The sequence below is a fragment of the Neltuma alba genome, unplaced genomic scaffold (genome assembly GCF_004799145.2).
Source record: "Neltuma alba isolate B1F8T4 unplaced genomic scaffold, ASM479914v2 tig00000769_pilon, whole genome shotgun sequence".
NCBI classification, from domain to species: Eukaryota; Viridiplantae; Streptophyta; class Magnoliopsida; order Fabales; family Fabaceae; genus Neltuma; species Neltuma alba.
Genome location: NW_021632183.1, coordinates 203532 through 218011, shown reverse-complemented (window position 1 = coordinate 218011; position 14480 = coordinate 203532). Strand labels below are relative to the sequence as shown.

The 14480-nt window shown below is 33.2% G+C and overlaps 2 protein-coding genes and 1 pseudogene across 3 annotated transcripts; 1 reads left to right on the top strand and 2 right to left on the bottom strand.

Moving 5' to 3' along the window:
* The first annotated feature begins 1201 nt into the window (after positions 1-1201).
* Positions 1202-4465, top strand: LOC114745160 (protein NRT1/ PTR FAMILY 1.2-like; annotated as a pseudogene).
* A 3770-nt stretch (positions 4466-8235) lies between these two features.
* LOC114745148 (uncharacterized) lies at positions 8236-8971 on the bottom strand. The gene is made up of 3 exons (XM_028933295.1): positions 8831-8971; positions 8546-8686; positions 8236-8459 (listed from the first exon to the last, which is right to left on the bottom strand). Exons 1-3 carry the CDS (start codon positions 8969-8971, stop codon positions 8271-8273), a joined length of 471 nt encoding a protein of 156 aa, XP_028789128.1. The 3' UTR covers positions 8236-8270.
* Positions 8972-13234: 4263 nt separating this feature from the next.
* On the bottom strand, positions 13235-14342 carry LOC114745532 (uncharacterized). Of its 2 annotated transcripts, none has more exons than XM_028933701.1 (3): positions 14102-14342; positions 13922-14014; positions 13235-13402 (listed from the first exon to the last, which is right to left on the bottom strand). In XM_028933701.1, exons 1-3 carry the CDS (start codon positions 14264-14266, stop codon positions 13238-13240), a joined length of 423 nt encoding a protein of 140 aa, XP_028789534.1. In that variant the 5' UTR covers positions 14267-14342; the 3' UTR covers positions 13235-13237. The 2 variants fall into 2 exon arrangements, with proteins under 2 accessions (XP_028789534.1, XP_028789526.1); XM_028933693.1 differs by having other exon boundaries at positions 13874-14014; positions 14102-14340.
* Positions 14343-14480: the final 138 nt, after the last annotated feature.

The window sequence follows — 14480 nt, the reverse complement described above, 5'->3', positions numbered from 1 at the left end:
TTGGATGTAAATGAAAAATAACACTACGGAATACCAGATGGATAAAGAAAATGGCAATGACGTGCTAAATATGTCATAAATAAAAGTATAGTGCTAAATGCTATTGTAAAATAATAGGATGGTGGATGCTATTTTACCCTTAATTTTATTAACAATTTGTGCTTATTTGTTTTATTACGCTTAGTTTGATTTATCACAGATTTCTATACTCCAGTAAAGTCAACCAGTAGAAGCCTGTGAACATGTTAAGTTAGCCTTACAAAAAATAAGGAGCACACATATTAATGTGTTCATCATTTTTTTAACCTGATTTACTACCTACTTTTCATATATAAACGAGAAAAGAGTTAATTATCCTATGATTTTTGAACGTGGTTTGACTCATTATATTCAAAATTTGATATATCATATGAATAAAAACCTTTTATCCCGATCAACTTTCTGTTAAAAAATTGAACTCCACTTACACTATTGTCAATATGATTATAAAATCAACTTAAAAGATGATAACCTAAGTAAGAACGTAAAGCAATCTTCAATATGAATAAAATAGTTAAATAATTGTTTTTATTAAAAACCACACAGTATAAGAAATTAAAAGAAAGTTTATATAACTTACAAACAATAAAATGAAGAAAAACTGAGTCTAAATTTTTCAGTAACAATACATCCCGAGAAATATATACACAGAGTAGTTGAGTGAAATCTAAATCTAAGCAAGGACGTAAAATAATACTCCTCCGGTCTTTAATATAGGATCTAATTCTTGAGTTGGTTTTGGTCCTAAATATAAGACCCATTTCTCATATTTATCAATTTTCTCTAAATTACCCCTATAGATACTCCTTCAACCATAATCAAATAGAAGAGGGAGATGGGGTATAAAAAAATGATTATGGTGTTTTAGGAAAAATGTGTCACTTTTCTTATAATTAACTAACTTACCTAACTTGCTTAATCTAATCAAATTAGTTAAATGGATCCTATATTAAGTACCAGAGGAGTAATAACCAAGAAGGAATATAGTAATGCTATAGGTCTTCCCCTATGCAGATTAAATAGGCCATAGCCTATAAGATCAGCACTGGTCACAAGTACACCAAGATTTTGTATTTAAAACTCTCTCACTCTCTCTCTCTCTCACACACAGTTTCCGCTGAAGCAAGAGGCCAAAGGGAAGTGAGGGATCGTGGACAAAGAAATGGAGGCAAGTTCTTCAGTTGGAAGGCGAAGGGGAGGCCTCATTACTATGCCTTTCATTATCGGTACTTAATCTTTAATTTCTCCTTCTGGTTTAATTTGTTGGGAAGATATTTACACACACACGCGCACACATGAATATGAATATATAGATGTTAACTGATGGAGATGGAGATATTGAAAACGCATGCAGCAAATGAAACATTAGCGAAGGTGGCCATGGTGGGTCTGATGCCAAACATGGTCTTATATCTGACACAGACCTACAACCTTGAAGTCCCCAGAGCTGCAAATACCATCTTCTTCTGGTTTGCTGCTTCAAACTTAGCTCCTTTGTTTGGTGCTTTCGTTGCTGATTCTTTTATTGGTCGCTTCTTCTCCATTGCCTTTGGTTCCTTCTTCTCTTTCCTGGTCCGTACGGCACTCTTATTAATCTCTCTCCCTAATCTCTCTCCCTTTTAAATTTCATCATTACCGTCTTTATCTTCTTTACTCTTCCTTTTATATTATATGCTTAGTTATATCTCAACAAGATCAAAAGTCTAACTTTCTAGTCGCTCCCTTCGAGAAAGAATATATAATATGTGTAGGATTCAAAGCAGTTTGGCCAGAACATCACCGATTTCAAGGATTTGTATATTTTACTGTACATCTTTAGTCTTCACCGTCCATGTTCATGTAATTATAGCGTGACTGACTCAAAGTATCTAATTATATATGCAACTCAGATTCCATCTTTTATATTAATCATTTCATCTTACTATTTGAGCTAACCTATACTTGTATTACCCAACCTAGGTCTAACCTAAATTGAGTAAAGGGTTGGAATTGGATCAAATACTACTAGACAACAAAGGGATCACGCCTCATCTTTATATCCATTATATATATTGATTTTATACCATTCTATACATGACCACATGCACTATATTATTCGATTTTATAAGTGAAGAAAAGGCCAATTAGGGGGGACTGTTTTAATTCTTTGCTTTTGTCTCATGGAATCATTCCTAAGATCTCATGAAAATTTGCTTGTTTAATTTTATACATTAAAGTATCCTGCATTTTTAAGACTGATTTATCTTTTCTTGATATCAAAGTGGTCTCTTTTTATAATATGAAATCCATAAGCAACCATAGTAAACTTCATGCAAATTATAAATCCAAGATCTAATTTTTAAAGTGAAGTTACAATTTTTCTTATGCTTGGGTTACAGGGGATGATATTGTTGTGGATAACATCAATGATCTCATCGTTAAGGCCAAAGCCAGGCCAATCAGCAACATCATCCCAAATGGCATTCCTAGTGAGCAGCCTTGGTCTGACCTCCATTGGAGCTGGTGGCCTCTCATGTTCACTAGCATTTGGGGCAGATCAGTTCGACAACAAAGCTAACCCTAATAACCAGAAAGTGTTAGAGACCTTTATCAGCTGGTACATTGCTTCTCAAGCTTTTGCTTGCTTGCTTGCTTTGACAGCAGTGGTCTATGCCCAAGACCACCTCGGATGGAAAGTGGGTTTTGGGATTCCCCCAGGCCTTATGGTCGTGTCCATTGTCTCCTTCTTGCTTGCTTCTCCTCTCTATGTCAAGCACAAACCACACTCCAGCATGTTCACTGGATTTGCCCGGGTCATTGTTGTTGCCTTTAAGAACAGAAAGCTTCCTTTTCCTCCTCATAACTCTGCCGGAAAGTACCATCATAACAAAGGCTCAGATCTCCTTGTTCCTACTAATAAATTAAGGTTCAAATTCCATCATCTCTATCATAACAAATTTCATATTTATAGGGTGAAATGCAGTTCATTTTGAATGATTTGAACGGTTTTCACTTTTTCATTAATTTGTGCTTAAGAAATTTGACTTTTTGTTTATCCAAGGTTTTGTTCACAACAATGTACTTTGAGGAGTACATTAATAACTGAGTCCTTGAATTGTTAAATCTATTTTATTTTTAATAATATTTTGTAAGTTTACAATTAAAAAATTGATTTCATCATGCGTCTTGCCTCGTTTAGAAAAATGTTATAAACAGTTCATATTTAATGCAGAGTATTATTTATATATGATTTGAAAATAACACCAAAACCTGTTATTGCTTGCAAGCAACAATTGAGAATCCTAGCACATTATTTTGACATTTCCAATTAACTTGATGGAAGAGACAAAGAGCAATGCTATTGTTATCGCTAATATTTAAAAATTTTGAAGACTAAAGTGAAATATGCCTTAGAATTGAGGAATCAATAGAAAAAAAAAAAAAGAATTTTGGAACTGTTATGCTAAACCAGCAATGTGAAAACAAAGGAAACAACTTAATTTTGTTTCATAGTTAAACTTTATGATAAGCCCGAAGTGTGATGAGTCTTTGTTGTGTGTTGTTATAGGTTTTTGAACAGAGCCTGCATAATCAAAAACCCAGAGCAAGATATAACCCCCGATGGCACAACTTCAAATCCATGGAGTCTCTGCACAACAGAGCAAGTAGAAGAACTAAAAGCCATCATAAAGGTTCTTCCTTTATGGTCTACAAACATCATAATGACAGTGATCAGCACTCAAACCTCGTTCCGTGTCCTCCAAGCCAAGACCATGGACCGACACATAACCTCGAACTTCCAAATCCCCCCAGGTTCCTTCAACGCCTTCACCATGCTCTTCCTCTTCATCACGGTCGGCATCTACGACCGCGTCATCATGCCACTAGCTTCAAAAATCGCAAGAAAACCAGTCCAAATCAGCGCCAAGGCCAGAATGGGAATAGGGCTGTTCTTCGGAATCCTCGACCTCATAGCCTCTGCTATAATCGAAAGAAACGGAGAACCGCAGCGATTCGACAAGGGTTTGCAGATAACCCAAAAGGGGTTGTGGACATGTCGGCAATGTGGCTTCTTGTTCATCTTGCATTGGTGGGGATAGCAGAAGCGTTCAATGTGATAGGACAATCAGAGTTTTACTACTCGGAGTTTCCCAGGACGATGTCGAGCATTGGGTCGTCTCTGTACAGTTTGGGAATGGGAATGGGAAATCTGATGGCTTCATTGATCTTAAGCATTGTGGACGGGGTTACTTCAAGAGGAGGAAGACACAGTTGGGTTAGCAGCAATCTGAACAAGGGGCATTACGATTGGTATTTCTGGGTTCTTGCAGGGATCGGTGGAGTGAACTTTGCGTACTACTTGGTTTGTGCTTGGGCCTACGGGCCTAGCGCTAGAACTGGGTCAGTGGATGAGGAAGAGAGGAATGACGTTGAAGGTGAAGAATAATCTGAGAGAAAATGGCGAAGATTCTGTAATTTACAGCTTTGCTTCATTACTGCAAGCTCGTGTACTAAATCATTATGGAGGTTTGTGTGAACATGCAGTTTCTTAGCATGCTTAAGTATCTTCTTTGCGTGATATTATGTTCAGATATGCATATGGCTTTGTATTATATATTTAGATCAATGAATAATCGCGTGAGCTAGCTAGCTTAAATCAAGCCTAATAAATGCAGGGATATTGACTACATGATTTAATGCTACCCTCTCTTGTGAAGTACTGATGATTCCGGAAGTACCGGAAGGGTGCGCAGAGCTATTTTTAGCTAACAAGTGTCACTGCGGTCAACTGGGTTTTATAGATTCTTAAGATGACATCTGGAAGTTAATTTTTAGATATCATCTGTATCTTCTATCAAGTTTTTGCTTGCTATTTCATCTCAAAAAAAAAAAAAAAAGAAATTATTTTCGTTTCATGTAACTCTGTGTGCGTTTTATATTATATTTTTATTTGCCAAGTTTTACTTTTGCCTCTTCATAAACCATAAGCACGTAACCTAGGAATAAGTCCCCTTCATCCGAGGGAACCAGGGCCTGCTAAAAAAAATTTCATGGCATCACGGATGTTACTTTTAAATATAGTTTTGTCTTGATATTTAATGTGATTTTTATTTCTCTAGTAAAAAATATATGATTTTTATTTTCATTTTTCCATCTTTGTCATATAACAAAAATTTCACATTATTCATAATGAAAATCATGGATTTGCATTAAAAAGAAACATGAAAACTAATAAAATACTCTAACTCAACATTAAAAATTGAGAGATTTTGCTCATAATAGAAAAATACCACTATTTGTCACTCGTAGGAATTTTTCAAATATTAAGAAGAGTATTAAATAGATAAAAAATTTTACTTTTGCCTTTATTAGGAAGAATATTAAATATTAGTATATTTTTTCTCTCTCATTCTCCCTGTTCACATTTATTAATAGGGAAGGAATTGAAAATGAAACATTAAAAATAATACAAGCCACACATAAAAAAAAAAAAAAACCAAAATCACTACCAGTGACATATAATTATGTCTCATCATTAAAATGTTTTACTGCTTTTATTTATACTGTCTCTGCTCTGCTGGTATTTATAAATCACATGACTTCTTGCATTGATATAATTTATTACTAGTTTTTACGTGTGAAGTGTTCCAAGAATACTTTGCTCATACTAAAGTAAAACTGATGATGACATTTTTGAAGCTGCGTTGTATATTTAATGAATATGGGTTAATTTTTTTTATATAAATATTAAACTATTGATATTGTTGACAAATCACTCAAATAATAAAAATAACATATAAATACATGAGCATCATAAGCGGAAAAAAAAAAATATATTCTTCACAATACAAAAGAAATAAGGGGTGCTGCTCCCTGTCATAGTATTGGGAATTAAAGAAAAAGAGGGAAGAATTAGTCTCTGTTTGGAATCACCTATGATTCTCGAAACAAAATTCCTCATGTGTTTCTCGTACTATTCTAAACGCTCCTTAATCAAAGTTTGGAAGAGAGAGGCTTTTTGTTTGTTTGATGAACTCCTTTCTTTTTTGCAGGAGAAGACGCCACCCACATGTCGGCGGACGCAACCATTTGTCCACCACGGACCTTGCTCCTGAATATTAACAACATTTTTACAGTGAATAGGTAGAGCACTTTTGCATTGTAACTTTTATAGTAATTAACGACACATTTAAAGTAAATATCAAGTTCAGTAATGACATTTTCGACAAACCAGAGCATCGCTGATAATATTTAAAAAAATATGCAATCAATGACAAGCTTTCATGCCATAACCATTACATCAATTTCAAACTATTCTAATATTATTGATCTCAAATCTTCAAGTCTTATTTCTTTTTTTATTATTTTCACTCTCACATTTCAACCATTATATTTAACTTCCCTTTCAACATTCTTAAAAAGTTTCTTTGAGCATGTTAACCTAATATTACATGTTTTTTTGTATTCTAGCCTGTAACAAAAAAGAAAAAATTCATCATATTGTCAGTTCTCTAACAAAAATATTTTATCAATTTTTAAAATCAACCCAACATAGTCACTTCTTGCATTAACAACTTCAATATAGCATTTTACAACTACACTTTCACTATTAATCGCACAGTTCACAAATTATTACCGTTCATATTTAGACTTCCCATCTGCAGAATCATCACCAAGCTTCTTCAAAATTTTCTAAACTTGCCCAGAACCCAAACCCTGTCCAATACTAACTAAGCCATATGTTCAAATTTCTAATTGTTCTTACACCTAAAAAAAAGAAGAACCAACACCTAATTTGAAGAATCCTCGACTTCCGTAACGCTGCACTTTAGCTCTGAATATTTGATTACCTAGAATCCAAAACCATCAAAATGAAAAAATAGAACACCAAAGTGATGCTAGGAGGATGATCGAAAAGGGTCCTATGATTTCAAAATAATACTTATACTTTCGAACCAGCACCTTCTCCTTACCTTCTATCTAGCATTGCGCATGTTCTCTGTTTTCTCTTTCCTACTAGACTTCATCTGATGCAAGTAAATGTGGTGTCCATATTTTGTAATTGATAAGGGTAGTATGGTCATTCCATTTAACTTGAAAATCCTAATTTGGTCCGAAGTGACGAAAATGGGATTTGCCTTATTCAACTGATGATTTGAGGATTTCCAAGTTTATATATTATTTTTATGTCATTTTCCCAAAAAAGTTCCATGACACCACTAATGATACTTTTAAATATAGTTTTGTCTTAATACGTGATGTGATTTTTATTTCTCTAGTAAAAAATATATGATTTTTATTTCCATTTTTCGATCTGCTACGTAACAAAAATTTCACATTATTCACAATGAAAATTATGGATTTGCATAGAAAACAGGAAAACTAATAAAATGCAATATCCAATCTCGTTATATCTCTTAACTAATTAATCACGTCGAAGATTTGAGATACCAATAAAATTACATAAATTATATCTGACGCAACATTAAAAACTGAGAGATTTTGCTCACAACAGAAAAATATCACTCTAGTAGTTATTATTTGTCATTTGTAGGTTTTTCATATACTAAAAAAACATTAAATACATGAAATTTTTTACATTTGTCCTTATAAGGAGAATATTAAATATTAGTATATATTTTTTCTTTCTCATCATCTTTGTTCACCTTTACTATAATTAATAAGGTCAGAATTAAAAACAAAACATTAAAAATGATACTAGCGACATATGAAAAAAAAAAACCAAAATCAATACCAGTGACATATAATTACGTCTCATCATTAAAATGCTTTACTGCTTTTATTTATACTTTCTCTGCTCTGGTATTTATAAATCACATTACTTCTCGAATTGATATGGTTTATTACTAGTTTTTACATGTGAAGTGTTCCAAGAATACTTTGGTCATATTAAAGTAAAACTGATGATGACATTTTTGAAGCTGCGTTGCATATGTAATGAATATGGGTTAATTTTTTTCCCCTAAATATTAAATATTGATATTGTTGACAAATTACTCTAATAATAAAAAAAAACACATAAATACACGAGCATTATAAGCGAAAAAAAACATATATTCTTCACAATACAGATCAAAGGGTGCTGCTCCCCATTGTGGTATTGGAAATTAAAGAAAAAGAGAGAAGGATTAGACTCCGTTTAGAATGATGTTTGAAATTACTTATAATTATATTTTCTGTACATTAAAATAAAACTTTATATATTTACCTCGTATTCTATGATTACTTAATTAAAGTTTGGAAGCGAGAGGCTTTTTGTTTGTTTGATGAACTCTTTTCTTATTTGCAGGAGAAGGAGCCACCCACATGTCGGCGGACGCAACCATTTGTCCACCACGGACCTTGTTCCTCACCTCCACCCTCACCGACGTCATCCTCCCTTTCTGGCCAGTCACCTTCCCTTCTATTTCCACCATTTCCTGTCATCAGATCACCATCATGATTCATTCATTTCCTTCCTCAATTATTGTGGAGAAATAAAGAAAAGATGCGAAATAATAATAACCTGGAGGTTGGGTTTTGAGTAGAAAGAGAGAGAGAGATAAACAGAGACGTGTTCTTGTGATGTGAAGGTGGAGGCCGTCCAGCCGCCTATGACGTCCATCACAGTGACCATTGCTCCTCCATGCCACTTCCCATTTTCATCCTATCAAAGTATATATGTCACTCACTCAAATCCCACACCCAACCATCATATACATATATATATATACACACACACTCACATCACTGATTCATTGATTCTGAATCATGAGAAGAAGGTTTAGGAGTTATGGCACTAAGTACTTACTGAGACGCCATGATGAACTCTGAAATCGCAGAGCAGAAAACCTTTGTGAAGCTTGGCAATTGAGAGGCCTCTCGCAGCTTCTCCCTTTGACAAGCTGCTTACATATTTCTCCAGTCTTTCCTGAGCTTCTGGGTCGTCCATCTCTCTCTCTCTCTCTCTTCGCTTCTGCTTTGCTTCAAACAAACCAGAATTAATATGCTTAATTCCCACGCCTTTCTCTTTTCTCTCTGCCTCTACTTGCCACTATATAACACTCCACATAACCCCTTCTACTTTCCATTCCTTGTAATTAATCAGGAATCATAAGTTGTCACAGGGGTAAAGGTAAAAAGGGAACTATACCTCCTAGGTACGTTTCTTCTCCATTACTTTTCCTAGAGGTGTTCACGGACCCCGTCCCGTCTTAGTGAACAGGGATAGGACAGGGATTTTGTCCTGTGTTCCGTCTCGCTTCCCCTTTTTTTTATAAAAAAAATACTATAATTTTTTATATAATTTTTTTATGTTATAATACTTAATTTTTATTAGGTTTCTAAAGATAAAAACATTATAAAAAAATATTATGTGGAAAGCTCAATTATATAGTATAAAAAAGGTGTAAAAACAATACTGTAAAAAAATACTATAAAAGAAACACTATATAATGACTTTACGAATTATTTTATTGAGGAAGGAGATTTTATTGAAATAATACTATAATTTAAAAGCTAAAAATCACTATAAAAATAAGAATTATTATTAATAAGTAAATTGAATAATCTAATAATAATTATTAATAAATAATTTTGTAAAAAAAAATCCCGAGACAAGACTGGATGGGACAACCCCGTCTCGCGTCCCGTCCTGTTCTGAACTCACCGGGACCAGGACGGGACGATTGGGACGGAACAAATTAATTACCCCTAATGTCTTTTTCAATGTTTCCACCGTTTGACTTAGGAAAAATAATACTCCTCCGGTCCTTAATATAGGACCCAATTCTTGAGTTGGTTTTGGTTCTAAATATAAGACTCATTTCTCATATTTATCAATTTTCTCTAAATTACCCCTATGGAAACTCCCTCAACTATAATTAAGTAAAAGAAGGAGAATGGGTATTAAGAAAGATGATTATGGTATTTTAGGAAAAATGTGTCACTTTTCTTATAATTAACTAACTTACCTAACTTCTTTAATCTAATCAAATTAGTTAAATGGGTCTTATATTAAGGACCGGAGGAGTAGTATCTAATATACCTGGTAAAAAAAAAGTATCTAATATAAAAAGATCTAGTTATATTATAATACAGAAAATTATAATACAGAAAAAGTTGCAGCATAAAATTTCCCAAAGTATGAAGCGGGAGAAAGAAGTAAAAGTTGTCAATAAATATATGATTATAACCCAAACAGCAAGAAAGTAGTTCCAACTTTATCTGTTATGACTGACCAACAACATTAGATGGATTTCATGTGGTAGATAAAACAATATAAGTCACTTGATATGAATATCATGACAAGATTCAACTCACCATTTGAGATATATTAGCTGTTGTTATTAGTAAAAGAGCTCATTTGACATTCAATATCATGACCTACGCCGGTTCCCTTTGACAAGTTGTTTATATATTTCTACAATCTTTCTTGAGCTCACTACTAAAAAAAAGTCTATTTTCGTATGTTCTAGAGGTCCTTTTTCATCTGTTTAAAGCGGGACGTGGATAAAAACAAAAGTAAATAAAAATTCGATATACATTTGTTTCCAACAAACAAATATATGCCTCATATATTCGTTTGTTCTACTAGAACAAACGAATATGTACCTCATATATAGTCATCCCATCAATTGACCCGATGAGTATATGGGCCCCATACTCATCTGGTCCAATAGACCAGATGAGTATCTGGCCCCTTACTCTTCTGTTATGACTCAACAGACGAGTATGAGGCCCTATACTTTTTTATTTGGTATAATTAACCAGATAAATGTATCATCTTTTTTCTTTGTTTTTAATTTTAGATGAAAATAAAGGACGGAAATAGATTTTTTGTGATAGTGGCTTTTGGGTCTCTCTGATTTGATTTTAAAAAAAAAAACAGATTGCTTAATTCCCACGCCTCGCTCTCTCTTCTCTCTGGCTCTTCTCGCTCAGATAACACTACAAATCATCCTTTTTCTACTTTCCTTGTTATTAAAAGAATCATAACTCGTTACGTCGGGGTAAAAATTAAAGGTTAAAGAGGAACCCTACCTCCTGGGTATGTCTCTTTCTCATTACTTTATTTTACATCAGCTAGCGCATCTCACCATCGTTTTGACTTTAGAAATGATAAAGCTCTTTGCCGCTGAGTTGGCTTTTTGGCAGGGGAAGATGGTTCTATTCTATGTTCCGATTATAGAAGGGTTTCGTCTTTCCTAGGTTTAGTGGTAGTGCTAGAGATTACTGTTCCTTTTTCTTTTTTGATTCTCCTTTTCTTTTTTATTCTGAAGAATACTCATAAACGAAAAGGACAGATTTGGCCAAGAAGATATTTACAATAATAAACAGAAGACAAACATAACTTATACTATCGGCACTGAGTGAAAATGTGATTCCCCGTGCTTCCACTTTCTGACTTGGGAAAAATATCATTATAAATATAAAATTTATACTAAGCATAGCAATTTCTTTTATCCTTCTTCTAGATTTTCCACTTAAAAAGATCAAATTATGTTATAATATATCTTGTGCTTAATAGAAGAGTTGGATTAGAGTTAGATTTGATATTAAATATAAGACCTTAATTTACTTTGTTTTTTTATCTTTCTTTAAAATATTCTTATTGATTGCAAATGATTTTTACTAAGGGATAATTCTAATAATCCAATACACATAATTGAAAAACATATTTTAAGAAGATCAACGCACATTTATAACAAATAATCAACTTAACTAATTTCTTTAACACCTTTAAATTAGTTATCTAATTCTTATTTCAAGGATCAGTTGCCAAAGCTTGAAATGGGAGGAAGAAGTTTAAAAGTTGTGAATAAATACATGAATACAAAGAAACAGAACAACAAAGAAGTTAAGAGAGGATAATGATGTCGTGAATGGTATTTTGGAGGTTGCGTTTGATGAGGCTAAGATTAACCAGCGGCTTCTTAGAGCAAAATATCCTTACAAAACTTGTTGCAGGCCTCTGGATATTAAAATCCATTACAGAAACATGCGGATTGAAGGTAAGCGGGGATGAAAAGTTCCTCATTGTTTCATTCGATTATACTTTTACAAGTCAATCTTCTTATAATTAGCCTTGGGCAGAACACTCTGGGAACAAACCGTGAAACACTAAATTATGAGATTTGTTCAACAAAAACCAAATGTGTTATAATTTTTCTTGATGATTCATGACTCAGAGATGTCAATGTTTATTAATGGCAAGTCATCTTAGTTGTAGCATCACTCATCATACTTGAATGAGGTCCTATATTCAAACCTGACATTGATATGTCTGTGTGTGCACCAGGGTTCGAATTGTACAAAATTTAAAAAATCTGAAAAACCAATGTGAAAATTATAATATAAATTTGCTTGTAAATTTATAAGATTGTCGGGTGAATATTAAAGTATTAATTTTTTTTTAGAGATTTACTTGTAATTTTAAGAAATTTGACAAGTAAATTTGCAACGTTTAATTAACTTGGAAATATTAAAGTATTAATATTGTAAAAGTTTGACGTGTAGCTTTTAACCCGTTATCGATGGTCAACGTTAGTCAAAGGCAATAAGCATATGCGACAGTTCGCAAGTGAGGTTAATTTATAAGCTACAATCAAATCGTAGGAATCTTAATTGAAAAACCTACCGCCTCCAGTCCTTTTCTTTTTTAAACTGAGCCTCCAGTTTTTAATAAGAGCTAAAAATTGATTTATAATTATTATAAAAATTAATTAAATTAGTTATTTATAATAAATAAATGTTATCTTTCTTAAAACATCTTTATTAATTATATGAATTGAAATTACTCTTAAAAGCTCTTTAAGATGTGCAATCACGATAAAAAATTTTTGAAGATAAAATGAATAAATATTAGAAGTAAAATATGTTAAAATCTTATATTTATAATCAAATTTAATACTCCATTGGCTTCTATATCAAGCACTCAAAGTAGTAATTTAGTAAATTCATAAAAGTTACTTATAAATAATTTTGTATTTAACACGTATACGTAATATTACCTAATGCAAATGGAGAGATGCGTTGCTGACAATTTTTTTTGTGCCAGGGCATCGTTGACAAATTATTATTAGTATAATAATAAAATAATATAACAACACGAGAAACACAAGTGAGTATATATATATATTTTCATGATAATAATATAATAAAAAATAACAATGATAAGGGAAGGCGGGGAGGGACCAATAAAAATTAAAAAGTATAATTAAAGTTTGGAAGGAAGTGGCCTGGTAGGATTGGGATGAGAAGGTGCCATCGACATGATTCCTAACGCCACCGTTTGTCCGTCTTCCTTCTTCCTCACTTCCACCTTCACTGACGTTATCTTTCCCGTCTTCCCCATTGCCTTCCCTTCTACTTCCACCGTTTCCTGCCATCACCATCATCATTCTTTTCATATTCTTCAATTCAAATATTACACTATTACGGGTACTTATAAACACCCAAATTATTTTTTTAAAGAAAATAATAATAAAAAATACCTGTTCAATTTCGAAACGATAAATAAATGGTTTTAGCATGTAAATTCAACAGGTATTTCTTAATTTTCTTCTATTTTTCTTTGTAAAATCTCAAAATTATAAATTACTGATAATTAAATTATACATAAAATTTACGACATTTTAATATTTTATTGTTAAAAAAAAACAATGACATTTTAAACTTTTTAAGATGTTTAAAGAAATAAATCTATGTAAAATATTTGAGAGGTTAAGACATTAGAAGGGATTATTAGCAGGTAAACACAAGCCCATCTTAAACTTCAGATTCATATGATTCTAATGTAACGTCAACACATACAAATTAAAGGAACTGGAAAATTAAGAAGAGAAATAGGAACCTGGAGGTTGGGGTTAGAGAAGGAAGAGACAGAGAGATGAACAGTGACTTGGTTTTGGGATGTGAAGGAGAAGGCCGTCCAGCTGCCTATGATGTCCATCAGAGTCGTCATCGCTCCTTCATGCCACTTCCCACTTTCATCCTATCAATCCAATCTAAGATCATTCATTCATAAACCCAAGACTCAATCTGAGAGAGAGATGGATCAGAATGTTAGGTTCAGACTTACTGATACGCCTCTGTGAACTTTGAAATTGCAGAGCAGAAAGCCTTTGTGAAGCTTCACCAGCGTGAGGCCCCTCGCAGCTTCGGCCTCCGCCTCATGACCTGCCGCCCCCTTTGACAAGCTCCTTATCCGTTCCTCCAGTCTTCCCTGACCTTCTGAGTCTTCCATCTCTCTTTGCTCCCCTTCAATCTTTCAACAAACAGACCACCCCCAATCTCTCTCTCTCTCTATATATATATATATATATATCTCTCAATAATCAATGGGTCAACTTGCTCATATAACTCTTAACTCCCCGGTGTGTCCTTTTCTTTTCATTATTTTACATTTTTATTTACATCTGCACATCTCACCATAATTTATATTATACTCAACCTACTGA